The 22,454-nt window shown below is 63.7% G+C and overlaps 1 protein-coding gene across 13 annotated transcripts in view; it reads right to left on the bottom strand.

Moving 5' to 3' along the window:
* The window catches only part of HDAC4 (histone deacetylase 4), a 182,107-nt gene that overhangs the window by 12,715 nt on the left and 146,938 nt on the right, over positions 1 to 22,454 (bottom strand). For all 13 annotated transcript variants that reach the window (XM_053919305.2, XM_045198012.3, XM_071220757.1 and 10 more), the window contains 8 exons: positions 18,581 to 18,627; positions 15,109 to 15,216; positions 13,256 to 13,311; positions 11,530 to 11,617; positions 9,759 to 9,878; positions 8,954 to 9,051; positions 3,111 to 3,229; positions 1,653 to 1,786 (listed from right to left, as the gene is read on the bottom strand). In XM_053919305.2, the coding sequence (XP_053775280.1) occupies positions 1,653 to 1,786; positions 3,111 to 3,229; positions 8,954 to 9,051; positions 9,759 to 9,878; positions 11,530 to 11,617; positions 13,256 to 13,311; positions 15,109 to 15,216; positions 18,581 to 18,627 (770 nt within the window). The remainder of the gene's footprint in view (positions 1 to 1,652; positions 1,787 to 3,110; positions 3,230 to 8,953; positions 9,052 to 9,758; positions 9,879 to 11,529; positions 11,618 to 13,255; positions 13,312 to 15,108; positions 15,217 to 18,580; positions 18,628 to 22,454) is intronic.

The following is a 22,454-nucleotide window of genomic DNA, read 5'->3' on the forward strand; positions in this document are numbered from 1 at the left end:
ACCTTAAAAAGTGTGGACACTTTATCTGGGAACACACACCCCAGCTGACCAGACATGAGAGACACTGCCAGGGCCAGCTCTGGTCTACTTGTGACTTGGCTTCAAAAGGACACCACCTGTGACCAGCAGGACCGTGAGGGGACCAGCGCCACCCGGTGCTGCACTCCCACAGCTGGCCAGTGGCTCGGCAGATGGCTGGGGGCGGGGCTGGTTGCCACCGGCCCTGAGCTCCACCATCAAGGCTGCAAATGCAGGAAGTCGGTTCTGGGCGCCCACCCTGTCCGGGACTGGGCTTACTCGGTCACCGCCCTCCCCTGCCTGGCCTGGCCTGGGGTGGACAGAGCCATGGCTCTCGTTCCAGGGCCCGTGCACAGAAGGACACACACAGCCTCCCAGGGACGCAGCCCCACACAGGTCACCGTCACCCTCAGCTGGGCCCGAACCTGGTTGTAGACCTCGCCTTTGCCTCTGCACGCCCCGTCATCTCCGTCCCTACCCCCCTGAGCCTGGCAGGACACTAGGCACACACCTCCTCCTCCTGCCCATAGCCTGCCTTTGGTCAGTTCACCCACGTCACGGGCGATGCAGACGGGGAGCCATGTGAGTGCCAGGTCACACTGCGGGAGACCTGTCCACAGCCGGCTGCCCCACCACAGCACGGGGGGTGCAAACTGAACACGGGGCCCAAAAGCACCCAGTGTCCTGCCGCTGGCTGTCTTCCTGGTGGGTGAGGGAAAGTGAGCCTCAGGGGACTGCAGGAGAGCGGAGCCCCTACTGCCTCTCCAGGGCTCCCCAGGGCCCCTGCCTGAGGTGGTCAGGCCTGTGGTCCAGGGCACCTACCCAAGCTTCCCCAGCACCAGCCGGCTTGTTTCTAGGAGCCGTGTGTGACGTCACAGCAACCAGAGAAAGATATGCTGGGGGACCACGCACCAGCCCCAGGCACCTTTCTCAGGGTCAGGGCCCCACAGCCAAGGCCTGTGGGTGGACTTTAAGGTTTCAGGAAGAGCACCTTTTTGAAATTGAAAATAGAAGCTTCCAAACCAGTTTTGTGTCAGGAAGTTTAGATGCTCAGCTGGCTGGACACGGTGCCACCCCCGGCGGCACCTGCCTCCTGCCCTCCTGCCCTCCTGGCCTGGAGCACTGGAGGGAGGAAGTGGATGCTGCTCTCCCAAGGGCTCTCCCCTGAACCCTTGGAAGTCCCGCTGCTGCCCAGCCCAGGCCCTGGAAACCCGTGTGCGTGGCCCCTGCTTCTTCCTGACTATGCTTCGGCCTCGGAAGGAACAGTGCAGAGCCAGCCCAGGGTGTCAGAACGAGCCCAGAGGCAGAGGCCCCTCACCTGGTCTCTGAGACCCGCACAGTGACCCCCCTCCAGAACCCTGCCCCAGAACTCTGCAGGAAACTGGTGGTCTTTGAAGGAAGCTACTGTGAGAGTGGACACTCTCCTGGTGACCCACACGAGGTCCAACACCCAGGGTCCTGAACCATCTTTTCAGGAGAAACACACCGACGGGCCTCGGCTCACCTCCTCCAGCCACGTCGAGCACTGGCCGGCTCACTGGGTGCGGGCAGTCGGACCCCGAGCGGGCAGTCGGCAAGGCGCCCACACAGGCCCCGGGCCTGCACACGGCGGCCTGCGGCTCTGGCCCTCCTACCTCATCTCCCAGCAGAGCAGAGACACATGCTTCTGAGGCGTCACAAATGGCCGTGAGGTCGTGGCCTCCCTCCAGGGCCAGAACGATCCGGCCGCCAGCCAAACCCATCAGCTGCTTCGTCAGGTACCCGAAACCTGCAACGGGAAACGGGAGATGAAGTGGAGGGCAGGGCGCGAGCAGACGCTGGCAACAGATCAAAGCGCCCAGAGACGCATTACATCACACGGCAGACCCCGGGGGCCGGCACACCGCGGCTCGTAATGGGAGCCAGGTTCGGCTGCAGTGAATCCATCGGAGGGTTTCGGTTTGGGATTCCGTTTGATCTGTGTGAGAGCAGGAATTACGGTTTCAGCGCTTTGATTTTCTAATGCCGCAAATCACCTCGTCCGGGGGCAGGGGGGCTGTGGGAGGGGCCCCTCAGCTCTCTCCCGGGGCGGGGGGTGGGGGGGAGGCCTAGGGGCAGGGCACCTGGGGCGGGGAAGCCACTGCAGCCCGTCTCATTCATCCCTGGGGCCCAGGGCTCTGGTCAGGGGGTGTGCTGGACACACGCGTGCACGCACACATTCCGGCACCCACGTCAATGCCACGTGTGCCTCTCTAGGACTCTGACGTTCGCGTCTGGAGCGCCTGGCATTCATCAAGAGCTGCAGCCCCTCCGCTGCACCCATGTCACCCTCCCATGGGCAGCAACGCCTGATAAGTAACAGTAATTACCACCCACGGCCACAACAGCCTGACATTTGTTAAAGAGCCAGTAAGAGATGCGGCACACTGGTCAGCAGCCCCATCGCCAGCTGGCCATCAGCAGACCAGCCCCATGCCACGGGCACTCCCTCGTGGCAGTGGGCACGATGAGGCTGTCACCTCTGGAAGCCCTGGCTTGTCTCCGACAGAAACAGGAGCCGTGAGGACTGTGTGACGAAGCCCGGCCTGGGCCAGGCGCTGAGGGGCCCTGGGCACAGCAGGCACACCGGCCTCTGCCTGGTCGCATCCTCAGCCACTGAGCCGCATGGCCACAGCACAGCTGCCCTTTGCTTCCCTCTTTCTTCTCTGGTGACCCGCCCCCTCCCTTCGGGAGGGGAGGGACAGGCAGGGGCTCCTCGGCCCTCTGCACCCACGGGGTCAGCCAGGGAGCCCCAGAGCCTTCCTGTGGACCTGCGGTTCCATGCCAGGTGGTCTCTGTGGGACCTGCCCCACGTGCAGGGCGGTTTTTGCAGCCACTGCTTTCCTGTGGCGGCAGTAGGGCCGTCATCTGACACCAGCCCCTCCATGGGGGGCCTGCAGACAGCAGAGGGCCCGCCGACTCTGAACTGCACCTGCTCTCGGCTCCTTCCCCACGGAGTCTCCAGCAGCGTCCCACCTTCGGGGAGACGTGAGAACAGCGTCCTCCTATCGTCACTGAGGGTGGGACCCGAGACACGCAGCGGACCCCCGTGTGCCCCTGCACCCCCAACTCACATTTGGCAGAGAGGTTGTAGCCGCCCAGAGGCGTGGGGTGGCCCTCCACTGCGTCGAAGCCCGACGACACCAGCACCATGTCGGGGGCAAACTCGTGTGCGATCGGCATGACCACCATTCTGCGGAGGGCGGGAGGGGGCGACACTGAGTCAGCGAGGGTCACGGATGCAGCGGAGGGCCGCTCGGTCTCTGACGGCACCTGCCCCGGCTCCCCTCGAGGTCAGCGGCCGAGGGCATCAGGGGCTGGGACCTGAGAGCTGACAGGAGACGGCACAGTGCCTGAAGGGTCTTGACCAGCCAGCCGCGGGGGATGCTGAGCACCGCACCTGCAACCCGCAGCAACAGTGTGCCCCACAGCCCACTGGGGTGGCTCCCAGGGCTGCAGCGAAGGGTCTCTGCTCAGTGCCTGCCTGCTTCCTCCAGCCCTGAGGCCAGCACTGAGGACCCAGGGCCGTGTGTGGCTGGGTGGCAGCTAAGCCCTCTCACAGCCCCCGTCCCAAAGGACTGAGCCCTCTTGGCCACCCCCAACTCACCCTGGCTGAGCACAGTGCACTAACTTCCTCAGGACGCACCCCTGCCACCCAGGGACTGTGCTGTGGAATGTCTGTCAGGCCCCAAGGGACAAAGCCCAGGGCCTGTGTGGGGCTCAGGCAGCTTCTAGCCAAGGGCTGGAGACTCAGTGGGTCAGTCTTCAGGCCACATGGGATCCGTCGCCACTGCCCAACACTGCCTGGTCGCGCGTGAGCAGTCACACGTGGGGGAGCGAGAGAGCATGGCTGTCCCCCGGCACGTCACTTAAAAACACCTGGTGCGTTTGGCCCGAGGACCCCACTCTGCCGACCCCTGCTCCAGACCCGTCGCTACAACTGCAGCGCTGGCCCCGCGCCTGAACACGTCTTATTGTTCCAATAGGGACGTGGCAACCGAGCCCACAGGTTCTGTGCCCACCGTGCGCAGTGGTGAGCATTGTGAGCACGCTCCCGTGCAGACACGGCCCACACGGACAGCCCCAGCATGGTGCTGGGCACAGGGCAGCTGCCAGCCAGGCAGCAGGAGCGGACGGCCTCCGAGTCCAGGAGAAACTGGGGCCGTCACCTCAGACACCAGCGGGTGGGGAGTCTTCCCTGGGGCACAGGGCACCGTCCCCGCGGGCCTGGTCTCAGTGCCACACGGGCGGCACCACTCCACACCTGCCCACGGCCTTCGCCACCTCGTGGTCGTTCCAGGGAGGTGGGTGTTCAGTGAAGCTCCCGTCACACACACACTTCGGGCAGAAGGCAGCATCAGCCATGCTGCCGGTGAGGATTTTGAAGCCAGGACACGCCCACTGGGAAGCACAGACACGTGCGCGGACGCCGGCTCACCCCAGGTGCTGCTGGGCCGCTCCCCGTCTGACCACCCCACCCAATTCAAAGCAACAGCCCCACCACTAACAGCAGCGACCACCCGGGCGGCCCTGGCGTCTGGGCGCGGGGCACGGCACTGCCTCAGAGCCCATTGAAACGGTGCTCGCAGCACGGCTGACCCCGTGCGTGTGGCTGCATGGGCACGCCAGGCACGCATGTGCAGCTGGACAGCACGCGGACGTGCGCACTGACTTCTGCCGTCCTGGTGTAGAGCCTCCAAGTTGTCATCCCAGACACTCGCTCAGCGAAGAAGCCCTGAAGTGGCCAAGTGCCAGGCCTGTGCCACGCGGGTCTCCAGCACCGATGCGGGATCTGGCCTGAGATGTGCCGCTTCCCTTGACGGACCCTGCTTCTGCCCGAGCCGAATGCAGTGACTCCCGAGGAGCGTGTCCAGCCCCATCGCCAGCCCGCCCAGGACCCCCGTGCGGGGGTGGGGGGGGTGGGGGGGCTGAGAGCGCGCCCATCGGTCCGTCACAGATGCAGCAAAGGAAACGGCACACCGGCCTCACACTTCACCTCCGAAATAAAACCGTGACAAACTCCGTCCGTGAACTTGCCACAAGCCTTGTCTCACACCGTCACCTCACGGTGTTTCTATGGGGCCACCCAGGGCCTCTTGCAGGGCCCTCTGAGGGCAGAGCGGGGTGGGCTGGGACGGTCCCTAAGGCCGCAGATCATCTGTCACCTGCGCCCGTAGCAGCGAGCGCACAGCGGGTCTCAGAGGAGACACGGGCGCGTGTCCGTCAGTGGTGGCCCCTGTGGCGCAGGAGAGGCCTGGGGGCGGTTACTGGGAACAGCAGCCCCTGTCCCAGGGAGCCCAGAGCCCTGCGGTGGCCCTGGCTCTGGTGGAGCTCTGAGGGGACAGAGCAGGGCAAACCACGGGACCAGGCCTGCGTGCACAGCGGGTGTGGCCCCTGAGCACCAGGGCAGCTGTGGCTTCAGGTCCCATCTTTGGAGACAGCGCCAAAGCCACTGTTTGTGCCTGAGTCCCAGGACCAGTGGCTGTGCAGTTATCCCCATGCACCTGACCTCTGCTAGGGGTCAGACCCGGAACCGACGGGCAGCTGCCCTGCCCCTGCTGCCCCACCCCTGCAGCCCCTGCTTGTGTTCTGAAACTGGGGTCCCGTGTGCTCCCAGAGTCACCCCGGTGAGGTAGGGGTGTCCTCCCTGGGCTGGTGCCTCCCAACTCTAACCTGTTCTCACCCCGCCACCCCCCACCATGTCTTCACGCTCAGTTACTTCCAAACAGCGTGGCCGTCTGGCTCTGCAGCTGTCTCCACCACAGGGCCTTGGGCCCGCGCTCCCCTTGCTCCCACAGCCCCGCCGCCACTGGCCTCGGCCTCATGCCCCTGTGCCACACTCCGGGCAGGGCCCCGGCTCCTGCCCCCGGCCCCACAGGTCCTCGGAGGAGCAGCAGGTGCGCGTCCCTCGCCCCACCCCCGAGTACTCTGCTCCTCTGTCCTGACCTCCACCGACTGTGCCCCCAGGTGCCAGTGGCCCCCAACTGCCCAAATCAGAGCAGCAATTCTCAGCTCCTTCCTGAAAATCGGCTCGAACACCACTGTCCCCAGTTGGCCACGCTCCAGGACGCCCAAACCTGCTCCTGCTGGTTCTTTGCCTGGTACCCCCGTCCACCCTCCCACCAAGTGCCTGGCCTTGGTCAGGGTCATCCTCCTTCCCTGGCTTCCTGGTGCTGCCCACCCATCCACCTCTGCTGCCAAATTGCCAAGAGGTGGCCGTCTAACATGCTGGACACAGTGCTTGCTCCCCTGGTCACAGCCAGGGACACACGTGCCTGTCGGGTCACGGCCACGCTCCCTGGAGGCGGCCCCCACCCAGACGGCTCTGCACCGGTCCTGGCTCCTGTGGCAACGCCCGGCGCCCCCGATCCCCATGCCCCCACACTCCTGCAGGTCCAGCAAGTGGACAAGCGCATGCGCCCGCCTCCATGGCTTCACTGCCTGCTGCGGCCCTGAGGTCCCGCCTGAGCCCCTGGGGGGCAGGCGCTACGTGGGTCCACCCGCCACCCGGGGCAGGTACGAGGAAGGCAGCCGAACACAAGCCTGCTCAGCTGAGCCTAGTTTCTGTCTTTTGCTTCTAAAATTGCCACTAGAAGGTCCCTGAGGAAAACCCCGCGTAGGAGAGACATGGAAACCCTTAGAGAGACACGTTGAAGAGGTGGTGAGAACGCAGAGTGTCACGGACACGTTAGCACACACGCCTCTCGGGTGTAACGGATGCTGGAAGCGCCCCCATCCTCCCGTCACACCTGAAAGGCGCCTCTCCTTTCGCTTGGCCGAGGAGCTGCCCGTGGGACACCCAAGTCCACGGCCACTCCAGCCGCGGCTTCAAGGCACGGACACCCCGACGCTGCAGTCCTGACTGCCGACAGGTGGCCGCACGGCGCAGGTACGTGAGGGGTTAAGGAAAGTGCGCCCTCATCTCCGCAGGCACAGACCCTGGCCTCCTCACCAACTTCAAAGCCTCGCCCCACTGGTTTGAATTAAGCCCCTTTTCTCCGGCCCCAGGAGAAAGCGCCCGCTGCTCCTGGATTTCATTAGGGGCCATTTTCTTATCTCTTCCGCATCACGGGCTTGATCTCCCGAAACGCGACGTGGCAGCGGGTCTGAGGAACGCGGCACTCCCTCTGAGGCATGAGCGGCCCGCGGCCCCGGGGGCCAGCCCAAAAGAAAGGGGAGAAGGGATCGTGACCCTCCTTCCCCCTCTAATCGATGCCCAGGGAACCATAAATTGTGAACTTCAAAGTGCTATTTCACATTAAAATCAATAAAAGAACCCTGAAACAATTCTCCTTTTCAAAGCAGCGACTCGGGCTTTATGGGGCTCGTTTGACAAGGTGTCATCGCCCCCCTTGGCAGGAGATGAAAACAGAACGTCGGCAGCGACTCTGAGGAGAAGGTCCACCTCAGAGGGATGGAGAACAGCGCCCCAGGCCCTAGGGTGTCCCCCACCCCACTCGCACTGACGAGGGGCCAGAGGCAGTGCCGGCGGGCACACCCGCCCCAGGCTCAGAGGGCCCCACCTGGCAGAACAATGGCCCGAAAGAAAGACCTGACCATTCTTACTTCTCCGAACCGGTTAAAGGAAGCTCCGCCTTCTCTGCCCTCCCCGGATCTCACCCATGCGGTGCCCCTTCATCCCCTGGGTGGCACCAACGTTCACTTGGGCACTGTCTGCGCCCCTCGCTGTGGCACCGGGACACTGATTTGCAAAGGAGCCTCCGAGGAAGGCCAGTTCGCGGAAGGGGCGGCCACGGAGCTCAGATCCCACGAAGCTGATGCTCAGCTGTGTATGTGAGCAAATTTTCAGATGTTCTACCTGCGAGGGGGCCTCTTTCTCTCTTTAATTAGACAGGGCAATGATCAGAATTCCACTGTATCTGACGGAATAAGAAGATTGAATTTAAAAAATGGAAATGGGAGGAAAAGTGACTAGATGAACACCTGGGTGGGCCTTCTGGGAAGTGACCGACTAGTATTTCCACAGACTGGTCCCCTTGTTGGAGCAGCAGACCGAAGGCCTCCCCAGCACGGACCCTGAAAAGCAGCTCGCGTTGGGGCCTGGGGCCCCCTTCTGAGGGGAGCGCGCAGGTGCTGAGAAGGGCCACGTGACGGCTGCGGGTCTCACAGGAGCGCAAGGCAGGGTGCCGGCGACACGTCTGCAGGCTCGGCCTTTGCTGAAGCTCAGCCCCCAGGACGGGAGGCAGAGGGACACCACTGGAAAGGCCGCGGGACTGGTTGCTGGGGTTCTCTCGAGGGGCTCGGAGGGGAGGTTGGACTTCACCATGGAACAGAACTCGCCTCTTCCCGAGCCCACCAGGCCACCTGCGCTGCTGTGGAGCTCCCAGATCAGAGCGCACGGCACCGCCTGGCGCCAACAGCAGACCCCGAGTGCGGGAGCTGGCCCTGCAGCTCTGTCCTGGGGGCCCAGTGTGAGGCACAGGAAGCGCCTGAACGGCCCTCCCCACCATCAATAAAAGAGCAAGATGACTTCTATCGGCTGCCTTCTCATGGACATTTACAGGAAAACAGGTCAGGAGATGGCAGCCTTTCAGACCCGAGCACCCATTCTCCGTCAGCATGCCACCACCAGACACCCTGCGCTGGACCGCTGGGGCCCGAGACGCGTGCCTGTCTCCGATATGACGCTGCGGACAGGCCGGACAAGAGCCTCAGGGATTCCACCTCCAGCTTGAAGAAGGGATCAAGACCCAGCCCCAGATCGCTGTCCCTCCAAAGGCAGCGGAAGAAACCACCATCTCTGCACACGCACCCCGGGGCTGTGAGGGGGCCTCCCCGAGGTGGGTATGAGGTGCTCAGACAGGAAGGTGAAGGTCAAAGCCAATGAGAGCTGGGGACACAGGGTGAGTTCAGAAAGGTCCCTGGATGCCTTCGGGACAGGAAGCCAGGCACTCACCTGAAGGCGGCCAAGTACTCGGCATCTCCCATGGGGGGGTCCAGGCCGCCGGTGAAGGCCATGTTGACGTTAAAGCCCATGCCTGGCCCTGCGCCCACCTGCGCGAAGCAGAGACACACACGTCGCAGGCCCTTGGCCAACCAGCCCCGGCGCCCCGCACCAGGGTAGGCTGCGCCCCTCACTCATGGGTCACCAGGCCCCACGGCCCAAAACGCCGACAGCAGGGTGGTCCCACAGAGCTCAGGGGTCCCCCGGCCCGTCCTCCCAACCTGTGGGAGCGGTGGGAGGCCGCCCCTTCCCTCAGCCCAGGGAGGAGCCGCAGCTCTGTGCTGAGTGACAGACATAGGCCACTCTTTCAACTTCCTTCCTGGAAAGGAGACCTGGGGGGCCGGGCTGTTTCACTGGGTGGGAGCCCCCACCGCGGGGCCTCTGCTCAGAGTGTGGTGGGCTTGGCTGGGCTTGGAGTGTCATGAGGCTCTGAGCCGCTGTCCTGGGGGCTCAGGGGCGCAGGCACAGACACCCTGGCCAAGGGGCCAGGCAAGCTCGGCCTACACAGGAGGGAGGGCACCGCTGCTCCCCCGGGACACCTCTGTCTGCCTCCACCCGGCACGTCAGGCACAGCCAAGCCGCGGGGCACACAGGGGCTGGCATTCCGACCGCCTGCTTCCAGTGGCCTCCTGGGGGCTCCGTGAGCGAGCGGCCCAACTTCTGCTGTGCGGGGGCCCCGCACCTGGGCTCTGGCCTGCAGGGGGCCCTAGCTCGACCTCCCCCGAAAGCCCTGGACACCCACGAGAGGCCCACGCACCTCATCGGGTGCCCCGCTGCCTGGGAAGAAGTTGCCGTCATCGTAGCGGTGCAGGGAGATGTAGAGGACGCCAGGGTCGCTGTAGAAGGCCTGCTGGGTCCCGTTGCCATGGTGCACGTCCTGAGGGCAGAGGACTGGCTCAGGACCGGCTGTGCCAGGACCTGTCCCAGTCCCTGCCCCTGCCGGGGTGGGTCGGGGGCCCAGGGGCCAGAAGGGAGAGAGCGGGGCCAGGCGCAAGTCGCCAGCACCAGGCCAGACTGTAGGCTTCAGCAGTGGCCAGAGGCTGGTCTTTCAGCCCTGCCTGGGGGAGGCTGTGATTTTCCAACCACGCGACTGATTCCTCGCCTGCTCTGTCTGTGAAGAGTGAGCCGTTCTCTCCATCCTCTGACCACAGCTGCTCATTTTCAAGCATGTGTAAGGTGCCCGCTCTGCCCTGACGCTGGGATGCGGCAGGGGACCATCCTGGGGTGGGGGGGCAGGCGCACAGGGCACACAGCACTGGGTCCCCACTCCTCACCCAGTCAGCAAACCACCTCTCCTGGTACCTCATGGGGGCAGCGGGGCTTCCACCAGGCCCAGGACTGCACACCCTTGGGTCAGGGCCCTGAGGGCTGCAGGGAAGGGGGCTGTCTCACACGGCGAGCGCTTGCACACCAGTGACGGGGCAGCCAGGGGACTGCTTAGCACCTTTCCCTTCTCTGTAAGAGTCACCTGTGCTCGTTAGAGAAAACAGGGGCCGCTGTGACGACGGGCAGCAGGTGCGCACCGCTGCACCTACAGGACGCAGCTCACCTGCCTCAGGGAGGCTCCCTGAGGCTTCTGGACAGGTTCCCGGCTTTTAGCAGGTGCTGCAGCCACCTGCGTGGTGGACGCTGTCCTGGCGCGGAGCACTGTGACCATGTGGCATCGCCTGTGCGGCACCCGGCATGACCCCAGTATCTCGTCACTCCTTCAGGAGCCACAGAAGGGCTCAGGGACCCGGGCGCTGGGCACATGGCAGCTGGTGACTTGCTCCAGATGCGGATGCTCCCCAAGTCACACTGCCTTGGCCACCTAAGGGCACTGGATCCCTGTGACCAGCCCCCACACCTGGGCACGTGCTGGGTGCTCTGCGTCGCATTTCTGGGTCTCTGCTACACCGAGAAGGACTTCGATTACAAATACTACCCCCTCCTGGTGTGCCTGGTGTCTTTCTTAAAAAACTACCGAGTTAATCACAAACACTGAAGAGAATGCCCCTCAATCCCTTCTCAGTAAAAAGGAGAGTAAGACGAAAGCCGGCCTTGCTGTCCACCTGCAGCATGAGAACGGGGCGCCCAGGGGTGGCCCCGCGGGCAGTGGGGCTGTGAGGAGCGGCGCCCCTCCAGGAACACAGGGCGGGAGGCAAGAGCGGCGCACACCGTGTGCCCCGTGGGGAGGCTGGGAGGGCGTCTGCGCAGGAGTGAAGCCAAGCGCAGCGGCACACTGGGCGCGCTCAGACCGGGGCACGCGGTCCTGGCCACACGGCCTCCTCCTGACCCTGCCTCCCAGCGGGCTTTGCCAAGAGTTGCCCTCAGCTGTGGGCGCATTTCTCGACGTGTCGGGAGCTGACCCCGGGCAGGAGCGGCTGTGAAACAGACCTGCCGCGTGCAGGGCTTGGATTCCCCGCGTCCTTGAGGTGGTCTCCAAAAGCGAAGGTCCCCAAACCTCAGTGCTGAAGGAGCCCGAGACGCCCGCCTCCCCCTGCGCACGGGGCGCCGCACGCCTGCAGGGGCTGCAGCCCGGCCCTCACCCAGTCCACGATGAGCGTCTTGCTCACGCTCAGCCTCTGCTGTAGGAGCTTGGCTGCGATGGCCACGGAGTTGAAGTAGCAGAAGCCCCTGCAGGTGAGAATTGGAGGAAAACACGGGTTTGGGTCAGTTTTCACACACCTTCCAGCAGAGCCGCCCAGAGCCCCCCGTGAGTCCGAGGGGGTCTGGGGAACACACAGCTTCTGAACAGCACCTGTAAACCTAGGTGACGCTCACGACAGACACACAGCGTTCTGCGTGCGCGCGGCCCGGCCCCGTAAGGAGACCCACTTCATGCCGCACCAACACCTCCTCTGCGTGGCCTCTGAAAAGACACTACGGGCTGCAGAACACAGACGTGGCCTACCCCACTCGGTCACTGCCCACCTTTCCACGCACCAAGACCCGGGACAATCACACGGTACTCCCAGCCTTACTCAGGAAAGTAAAAAGGCTAAGGAACTGATGGAGTCAAAACAAAACTCATCTCAGCCTAAACTTGCCTTCGCTTGGACTCCCACAGAACTGAGGGGCCTGGCTGTCCGCTTCTGGAATCCAGGCTATGGTCTGGGAGCCCAGCCCGCCCCCGGCACGCACAATGCCGCCGCCACTCGGGGGAGGCACGTCCCCAAGAACCCTCCCCCACAGCGCACAGCGGGCCTCTGCATTTACCACTCAGAATGTGCAACTACTGAGACCCCAGAGAGAAAAGCCGCTTTGGAGCTGTGGAACTTGGCCCTGCTCCCCGCCGGCATGGGCGGAGTGCTCTGGGCCTGGGGGTGACTGGTGATATCTGGGCATGGCCGCAGAGATGGCACCCCAAGTCCACCCCTGGCAGTGATGAGCACCCTGTCTTCCTACAGCTCCTTCTGGGACCCAGGTTTGGCCCTGCCCCTGGGTTCAGCTTCTGCTGTGCCGGCGTCTCGTGGTTTCTCCGCGCGCCCTCTGCACTTTGTGGCTCCACTGGACAAAGCTGTGAGCACGCTTCCTGCTCTGCCAGGGGACAAGCTACTCCCCGTTCCCTGGACACAGCCTCAACCTCACCTCCTCCTAACTCTCCCCAGCAGCGCAGGGTGGCCTGTCTCCTGGCCCGGGGAGCCCGTCATGTCCACTGGAGCAGCCTCCCGGGCTGGCAACACAGCATCTGCCCCCAGGCAGCAGAGGCACTTGGCACAGCGCCTGAGGCCAGGAGTCAGCCCTCCAGGCCTTGGGCAGCGGAGCGTGGGCCTGTCACTGGCTCTCCACAAACACCACGGACAAGGGGCCACCCACACTCCACACGCTTCCCCAGGCACCACCTCTGACATGTGCGCGCTCAGCCAGGGGGTCCAGAACCCGACACGGAGTCCAGACAGCTGGCCGCAAGGCCAAGGCGCTGGGGCTCAGCCTCATCACTCCCAGACTGCAAGCAGGTCCCCCAAGAGGCCGCTCTTGGAAACGAGCCGAGGGTGTGAGGGAGAACGCTCAGTGACGAAATCGGGCAGGCTCGGCTCCCTCTCGCAGGCTTTCAGAACAGACCTGACAACCGGACACTAACAGCTGGCAGACGCGGCTGGGTCTGCGGACCCTCCTTCCCTGCCTGTCTCCAGCTCTCCTCTGCACCACCACCCACCAGCAAGTTGGCCTCCGACCCCGAGGGCGTGCTACATCGCAGGGCACAGCGCACACCCCTTCGTAGCGCCCGAGGGCGTCAGAGCCTGGCACCAGCACCCCCTACCCTCTACTTACATTGGTGTGCTTTCCTCTGCGTGATGTCCTGGAGGGCGGACCACCGCAAAGCCGTTCTACACGAGACACCAAATGCGGAAACGGGGACAAGAAATAGGTTTTGTGTCAGTGAGGAAATCTCACTGATGGACGTTGGAAGGTTCGGAGGGCACGAGAGGACATTGCTTCATGCTGCGCCCCAGGCCAGACCCAGGACAGGAGAAAGGGGCTGTCTGTGGGTGCAGCTAAGACAGTGGTCCCTGCTTTTAAAGAGTCTACTGGCGATCAAAGTTGCTAAGGGAGAGACGTCCCTGACTTTCAACGTTTGCTGGCCTGCTGGCCAGGCAGAGGTGCCCTGGGAGGGCTGGGGAGAGCCTCGGTCTAGATCCCTTATCCACCCACGACTCCCGTAACGCTGGCCACTTGGGCGGGTGGGCCCAGAGGCAACGTAGGCCTTCCCAGTCCCGGCACGCCCCGCACAGTCGCACTCCCTCCACGGGACTGTCTCTGGAGCCCGCACGGCGCCCCCACGTCTCGTTTTCACTGGGGAGCCGGTGTGCTGGCTCCCGGAGGTGACGGCTCCCTTTGTTGGCAGGGACATCTAGATTCCCACGTGTGAGCACCCAGTTTCTGGGCAGTGCCTGCGGGGAGAGTGGGTGCTCCTGCGGGCTGCTGGCCCGGCCTGCCCCTTCACACGCCGTAACCGTGTGGTGAAAATCGCGCTGCACGCCGGTCCCGGGTCCTGCTGTGACACCACCAGGGGACCCCCCGGGTGTCAGCGCAGTGGGGAGCTGAGGGCCACTGTGGCAGCAGGGACCCAGGGCCTGCAGGCCGACGGGGCTCCCATGGGAGCGTGTCCTCGTCCGGACCAGAGATGGTGCAGACCTCAGTGGTACAGAGCACCCTTTCTGGATGTTTCCGTTGCACACAGCAGCTGCAGGGGGCCCCTCCACAGGCGCAGTGGGCGGGTGCCGCTCTCTCCAGCCTCTGAGACGTTTCTTGCCGGTGGGGATGGGCTGTTGTTTGCCACCTGCCCACTCCCATGAACTGAGCTGCAGCTCACGTTAAGGTCAGACTAGGGCACGACGTCCCCGCTAGGCCAAGCCCCTTCCCCCTCATCTGCACCCGTAGTCCCCATCAGGCTGCTCCCTGGGGAGACTGTCCTGACCACTTGGGACCGAGGCTTCTCCCCAGCCCTCCCAGGGGACCTCTGCCTGGCCAGCAGGCCAGCAAACGTTGAAAGCCAGGGACGTCTCTCCCTTAGCAACTTCGCCAGTAGACTCTTTAAGGGATCTAGTCCAACAGAGACGGCTGGTAGGTCCTCACAGGAGAGTTAAAGCTCACCGACCGTCTCGGGTGCCCCAGTGCAGCCAGCTGGCACGTGCTGAAGTCTGGAGCGGCACCGAGAACAGCCACGCTGCACTCGAGGACCCTCGGAAATGCCCGTCCTCTGCCCAGCTGTGCGTCTGTGCGAGAGACAGGCTTTCTTCACACACACCCCTCGGAAGAGCACCCCCCCAGAGCACGCCCAAGTGGCTGTGAGAGCCCAGCTGACCCACCAAGCCAGATGGACATCATTTTCAAGTTCATAAACATTTTTAAGTTTCTGAGTTCTCATGTCTGACGCGGCCCACGCTGACATGACTCACACCGAAGTCTGGGAGCGCCTCAACGGCCTTCCCAACTGCAGAGCTCCACGGCCCCGGCCTTTCGGGGCTGGCCAGTGGTTCCGCAGCGTGGGAATGTTTCCTTCGATTCAGCAGTGGCTGACAGAACAGGGATCCTCTTTACGCCCGGGTGGGAGCTGTCCCCCTCCCCTAAATGCCCCAGCAGGCTTCCTTGTAGGAGCCCATCTCCGCAGCGTCCTCACTGACCTTCAGCTCCCCTGTGGCCACCTTGAAGACCAGCTCCACCACGCAGCCCACGGCCAGGCGGGCCGCCCCCGACGAGTGCACCTCGTTCCAGATGGTGTCGCTGTCCACCTGTGGAGACAGCACTCGGCGGTGAGCGCTCCGCCGGGGGCTCGGCCTCTGAAACCCCACAGGGGAGTGCCTGCCCCTCCACACTAATTCCAGAACATGCCTCGCTTGCCCTTAAAGACGTGCCAGAGGCCGCCCAGCCAGAACCGGCCAGTGAGCCCCCCGAAAAGAGCGTGCCCAGGAGCCGCCCCTCCAACATGCCATTTCTTTTCTCGGTTGCTTCAGCGCACTGGGAGCGAAGCGTAGTGACTCCAAGGCCACCTGGTCAGGCCCCCGCTTTTTACTCCAAATACAGTTGTGTTAAACTAACAAGTAGCAAAACGAAACATAAGAATTAGGTCTCTCCAATTATGGTCCTATATTGTGCTGAATTTAATTAGGAGCAAATACTTGGTAAGTTCCACAGGAATGGAGGGAGTGGGGGGGGAGGGCAGAGCTCCAGGGCCATCCAGGTGGACTGTGAGCCATACTCTGCCCAGGCGTCGGTGTGTCTGCCTGCTCGCTGTCCCACTTCGAATGACACAGTGTGTGGCACAGAGAGGCCAGGTACTTCTCCTCGTGTGGGGGCTTATTTACTGAGACATGTCAGAGTTTGAGCCCCGGGCTGCAGGAGCCTTGGCTGCACGCACCCACCAGGGATGCAGCAGCCCAGTGGAGGTTCGGAGGGGCTGCGTGGTGTGACGACAGTCTGCCTTTAACGGAGTGTCTGCCCAGGCTGCCCGCCGGCCTCCTCCCCAAATCCACCTCCTCTCTGGGCCTCCAGAGACAGAGGCCATGGCAGCTGCACACAGCGTGTGCTGGTGGGGCTGCCGCCAAACTCGTGCCTGCTGCCAGCTGGCAGGTGTGTCCAGGTGCACTGGCCCCTGCCCACCCACCAAAGACGCTGACTGTCACGAGGGGCGGGTGGACTTCAACACAGCCTTGGCGCTTTGTCCTGACAGCCAGACGTTCTAAAGTGCCCGATGCGGGGCTGGAGCCATCGCGTGACGGGTGTGACACCGCGAGGGGGCACCCTTTCCAGTGACCGAGCCTCTGTGTTCTTTAAACCGTTTCCAAATGTCGAAGGAATGCCGTGTGCTCTGACAACTCCCCACGGCTTTGAGGTTCAACCTCCACAGACCAGCTTCCGCCCCCAGTAACGCTGCTTTGACGTTCCCCGCGGGCCATTTGGACACGCGCGCCCTGTACCCGCTTGCTGCAGGACCCCTCGGTCCAACGCGGAAGGCCCCGGATGGAGAGCTGGCAGGGCGACCACCAGCCGCCTGCACCTTGCGGACACCACGACCATGGCTGGGCCAGTCTGAGGCCGCATCTCTGGGACTGAAGGCAGTTTGGGCAGCCCCACCCGGACTGCTCCTCCTCCTCGGGCAAAGACTTGGGCTTTAGGGCCCAGGGCCCAGTGCAGGGAGAAAGAATGAGCTGGCACACAGCGTGCTTGGAAGGTCTTTGTGCCCTCCCCCGCACACCCAGCGTCCCGTAACATCCTCCCAGAGCCAGGGACAGAGCCCGCCTCAATGGGGACCCCAGGGAACCCAAGACCTCCCACTGCTTCAGGTCTGGGCTCCAGCAGCCAGTTACCAGCCCCACGGGCCAGCCGGGGAGGGCTGAGCCCCAGCCCGAGTCCCAGAGCACGAGGCCCTGGGGAGGGAGCACAGCTCAGACACAGGACCCACTGCGCGGTCGCCCGGCTCAGGGCGAGGCGGCCGTGTGGCTACTAATGCAGGCCAGGGCCCGAGGCACACTGTCCCACAGCAAACACAGGAATGCACTAGGGGGACGGACGGGTGGCTTGTTAGGAACCAGGGAACCCAGGGCTGGCCAGGCAAGGACTCACCACGCCCTCACTAAACTGGAAACCTGTGGTGATTAGGAGCTGAGCAAAACAGCTCCTTTTACTTAAGTTCCAAAAAGGGCAAACTAGCCAACTTCCCTCTCTCTCGGTTTGGGGAAGAAGGAGTCATGCAGCCCAGTGGTCCTTCAAAGTACCAGGAAAAGCAGGGCAGCCTCTTCCCACTGCTTCGTCACCTACACGGGCGTCCCCACCACGCTTGGGCCCTTGCGGTCTGCCGTACTCCCCGAGAGCCCCCGGCTGGAAGGAGAGGCCGAGGCCCAGGAGGGCTGTGGCTGCCCTGCGGCCCTGCCTCCTGTTACAGGTAATCACGGGGCGAGGGGAAGAGACACCCTGTGACCCACACGTCCAGCTAATTACCCTGCCAGGCGCCCCCTGCCCAGGTCACACGGGACGTTTCCCACGGCCGTGCCCTGTGCTCTGGCTTCCTTGTGCCTGGGTGTGAGGTGGGTGCTGGTCAGCCGGCGACCGGGGCTGCACTCACGCCGGGGAGGCCCCTGACCTGAGCTCCCACTCAGCTCTCACTTGCAAATTGTAAGTCCCGCCGTGCCCGGCGCTGGCTGCAGGGCTGTAGAGTCTGAGCTTTTTCAAGTCTGGCCAAAAATTTGCCCTGAATTAAGAGATTGCAGCCTACTTACAATTCAGAACGAAACAACTCTAGAAGGGCTTGGTGGTGGATGAATAAATGCCGCGGATCCCCCTTCTGACGGGATAATTTTCAAAGCAGCGATTTTTGCAAAGACTCAGGAAGAAGACAATTTTGCTCCATTTCCATAACAGAATCCAGACCTTGGGCTTCACCCTGCGATCTGTAATTACACGCACACCCTGCGCTGCGCGCCTGGCCCGGTGGCTTTGTTGTCCACGCGGTCACTTCCCGGCCTCCCCTTCAGACTGCAGCTGCTCGCCCTGTCCCTCGTCCCAGCGGAGTGGGCCGGGAGCCCTTCCGTCGTGAACAGGAGGCTCTGGCTGGGGAGACAGGACCCCTGCCCAGGGGCAGCTGATGCTCCCCGTGGTCTGCCTGGCCACGCCTGCCCGAGGGCACCGTCCCCCATGGAAAAGCTGTGACACAGCCCAGCCGGCAGCTCTGCTCGCCTCACGTGGCCCCCAGCACCAGGCTTCCACACTCCGAGCTTCACGGGGGCTTGGGGCTGGAGGGAAATCGGGCAGGACCCACGCTCGCCACCAGGTGACGTCTTCACCACCCGAGTCAGGACGTGCAGACCTCGGCCCACCACAAGACCTGCCCGCACACCCGACCCCATTTCCAAAGGCAAGCGGGGTGCCGGACGACCCTCCCCAAGGAAGGTGCCTGAGTCCAGCCATCAAAGGCTTCCAGGCTCACGAGGCCTTTGAAGCTACACGTGTGGGGGGAGGAGGCAGCCCCACCGCCAGCTCGTTTATGGAAAACACCTGGTAGCCATTATCCACTCTGCGGAGAGCAAGGCGGCAGCTTCTGTGACCGCTGGGACCCCAAGAACAAACAGGACATTATTTACACACTCAAGAAATACTTACCCCGACACCACCACAGGGCAGCCTGACAAACATGGACGTTATCGAGCCTGCCGGGAGAAGGAGAGCCAAGGTCAGAGGGCCAAGGTCACAGGGTGCCCTGAGCACATTGCTGGCTCTGGAAATGCTCTGGCACCATGGAACATGCATCACACGTCCACCTCGGAGGACAGATTGGTTTCAAAGGTACAACTGCATCCCCCGTGGGCCTGCAGGAAGGACAGCACCTGGTGGGCAGTGGGCCCTGGGCTTGCCCTGCCCTCCTCACAGGGCAGGGGCGGCCCCCATAGGGGCCCTGCCTTCAGCCCAAGCAGGTGCACCTTGCATAGGACACACCCACTCTCCTGATGGCCGCGCCACACAGACCTCGCTGTCACCCGACCCGGTGACAGCAGGCAGTGGGGACGTGGCCTCAGTGGGAGGACTTAAGAGGCCACGTGCGGAAGACGGCCACACAGCGTGATGGGCAGCGCCCCACCCTGGGGTCTGCAGGAAGTGCTGCAGCCTCCTGGAGGATGGGGCTCGCTGCCCGGAGTGGACCCGGCTCCACGCTCCACGGTGAGCCTCACCACTGGCCCTAAGGCTGGTGTGAGTCTGAGGGCCCCAGCAGCCCCCACATCGTAAAAAAGGGAAAGGGGCCAGAATACTGTGAGCCCTTTGGACACGAGGGGTCTCTCTGGAATGTGAGAAGAGACAGGCCACCCCACTGACGAATGTTTCCCGTTCGCTGGGACGGTGCATGAAGCTGGCCGTCTGGGAGGGCCTGCTGGGCCCAGGCCACAGGCGCAAGCCTCCATGTCCCTTCCAGGTCGTCACCATCAGAGGACGACCCCCTTCGACTTCCAGGAACACTAGAGGGGTGACCGACAGGCCCCCCTCCCCAAGTGTCCACAGTGCATCCCGACCAGCCAGGCCATGTGTCCCGCTCATCAGCTACACAGGTCTCACGTAGGGCTGTGAAGTCTGTGGGCTCCGCTGGAAGAGGAAGGGCAGCCACAGAACAGTGTTTAAGCCCTAACGAGGGGCACTACTCAAGGGGACCACCGAGACCGCACCTGGGGCATTCTGACTGCTAGCAGGACGCCGCCCGGTCTGGCCAACCCTGCGAAACTTAAAAGCAGATCCCCAGTGGAGAGAAGGAAAAACCGATCAGGTGCCCTCAGATTTTAAAAGAACCGACTCCAGCGGAACAGGAAAAGCCGAGTGGCTGATGTCACGGACTTGCATGTAACACATGTGACGCTGCCCTGTGCCTGTAGAGACGTCCGGGTTCGGCTGGGGGGACACTCCGGGCAGCGAGCCCCATCCTCCAGGAGGCTGCAGCACTTCCTGCAGACCCCAGGGTGGGGCGCTGCCCATCACGCTGTGTGGCCGTCTTCCGCACGTGGCCTCCTCCCTTAAGTCCTCCCACTGAGGCCACGTCCCCACTGCCTGCTGTCCCGGTCCCTGAAGACTCCCTTCTCCAGAGCCCTGCCTGGCTCCAGGCTGGACGCCCTTCCTCCAGGCCCCCAGCAGGCGCTGTCTCATCTCCAGACGCACCTGGCACCCTCTGCTCCTCAGCTCCGGCCATCAATTCCTCCACATGCCACATGTCCACCAGAGCCCTGGTCCCCCACCCTGGCACAGACTTCCTTCCTCCTGTCCAAGTCCCTCCCCGGGGGAGGGACCTGGGAACCCCAAACACCCTGTTTGGAGACGGAGTTGCCTTCTGCGGGTGAGCAGAGGGATCAGTCCCACGGCAGGACACACAGAACACCCCTCACCCTTCCTCACGGGAGCAGTCCCTGTGCTCCTCTCATGCCCCACCTCCCCGGCTGCACTGTGAACCACGGTGGCCAGGCTGCGAACCCTGAGCTGAGGAGCAAGGGACAGAAGAACCCCATGAGGGGGTGGCCCGCAGACCAGGACGGCTGGGGGGTCTGGTCACACGCTGACGTCAGCTCTCCCCTGTGTGTCTTGGGGAGCAGAGCTGTGGACTGGGCCCAGGCAGGGGCCGGTAGGGAGAGCAGCTGTGACATCCTCAGCCCACCAGGATCCACCTACACTTCTGGGTGGAAGACCTGCGCGGTGCCATGAGCCCCAGCCAGCCCCCACCGAGCGCAGGTCTGGGTTGGGGAAAGGAGCTGCATGGCCAGGATGAGAGAGTCACAGGAACTTGGCGGGTCCCCGAGTGCCCTGGTTCTGGCCACACAGTCCAGAGACACCGACTTCCTGGTTGAGACGCCCGCCAAGTGGGCTCTCACCCCACGGCGCCCCTGGGACCTGCTTGGCTGTCCTGAGGGGACTGGCCTCTGGACTGCTATGGCCGGAAGGTTTGCGTGTCTGTGAAAGGGTCAGGCCAGCTTCCCACCCGCTGCACTGCCTAGGACTCGGCTGTCTCCCCTCGCTCAGTAGCCCAAGGCCTAATCGAAAAGCCCTCACGGTGTACAATAGACATCTGGCACCAGCCACCAAGGCAGGCAGGCGTACTGACCCTCCTGCACCTGGGAATGGCCCGCCATTTACCTGACCCACTGTCCCGGCTCACTCCTCCCCTCACAAAATCCACTCCTGCCTCCCCTCGCTGCAGCAGTCAGCCTGGACTCAGCCCGCTGCAAGCGCAGCGTCAGATAAAGGCACTTGGGTCTGATCACCAGCTTCCTCCCGCTTCTATTTCTCACATCCCCCAGGTTCACAAGCAGGAGTCCTAACCCCCAACGGGACAGTGTCAGGAGAAGGTCCTCAGGGAGGTGACAGATCAGGAGGATGCACCCCTCCGGAATGGCGCTAGCATCCTTCAAAAAGGGACCCCACGGAGGCCCTCACTCCACGAGGGCCCAGAGAGAGGGTAGCCGTCAGAGATCCAGAGGAGGCCCGACCTTGGCCTCGCAGCCCCCAGGACCGCAGCGACAGGTGGCTGGGGATACAGCCCAGCGCGAGCTCAGGGCGGGCCACGTCCTCAAAAGCCTCGCGAGAAGATGCGGGAAGACGCGGGTAGGCACCGTGTCTGCAGAGCCCTCCTCCCACCCTCGCACTGGGCGGAAGGGCGACTGCACAGGAGCAGCAGGCTGGACGCGGTCTCTGCTCAGAGCCGGAGAGGCCCTGTGCCGATCCTGGGCAGGACGCCTGTGCCCAGCGGGCTGGGGGGCGGCCCCCACAGCCCACAGGCCCAACCCCTGCTCTGGGACCTGCTCCCCTTGGCTCCCTGCTGCTCCCTCCAGGGAGCCTGCTGTCCAGGCCCTTGCCCTGAAGCCCCGCCCCTGCCCGTCCAGCTGCGGTCACTCTGCTCTGCTCTCTGGGGACCGACTTCCCTGGCCCTCCAGACCCAGGGTCTCCGTTTCTGCGATGGCTGCTGTCACGTTTCTCCCGGCACGTCCCCAGCGCCTGCCTTTCTAATGGCACCTGTTTCCGTGGCAGCCTGGGCGCAGCGGCTCCTCTTCCGGGGTGGTAGTGGCAGGCCCCTCCTCCCCAAGGTCCGCCCCCCCACCCCGTATGATTGGTCCCAGGCCCCCTCTCCCTGCCAGGCACCGTCCCAGGGAAGATAATCCTTGGTCTTCTGCCTGAGACTAACAGCGAGGCCCTAAAAGCCCCTGGAAGGTCCAGGTACACAGCAGGTCTACAACCTGAGCTTCACTAGGGGGGTACTCGGGGGAGCTGCTTGTCAGGGGGCCCCCGAAGTCAGCGTCCTCTGGCCTACTCAATCCCTGAAGAGGGGTCCCCTGTGGCTGCTGGGGGGAGGGGTGGAGATCAGCATGCTGAAAGCCCAGCAGGGAGGCTTGACACAGGCCCCGGCCTGAGGACCCTGTGCCCTTCTGTCCAGGGCTGTGGGAGGTACAGGGTGTAGGGACACTGCCTCTCTGACCCCTTTGGCCCAATCCTTGTCTAGACCCCCAGCCCT

This window comes from Desmodus rotundus, chromosome 2 (assembly GCF_022682495.2).
Source record: "Desmodus rotundus isolate HL8 chromosome 2, HLdesRot8A.1, whole genome shotgun sequence".
Lineage (NCBI taxonomy): Eukaryota > Metazoa > Chordata > Mammalia > Chiroptera > Phyllostomidae > Desmodus > Desmodus rotundus.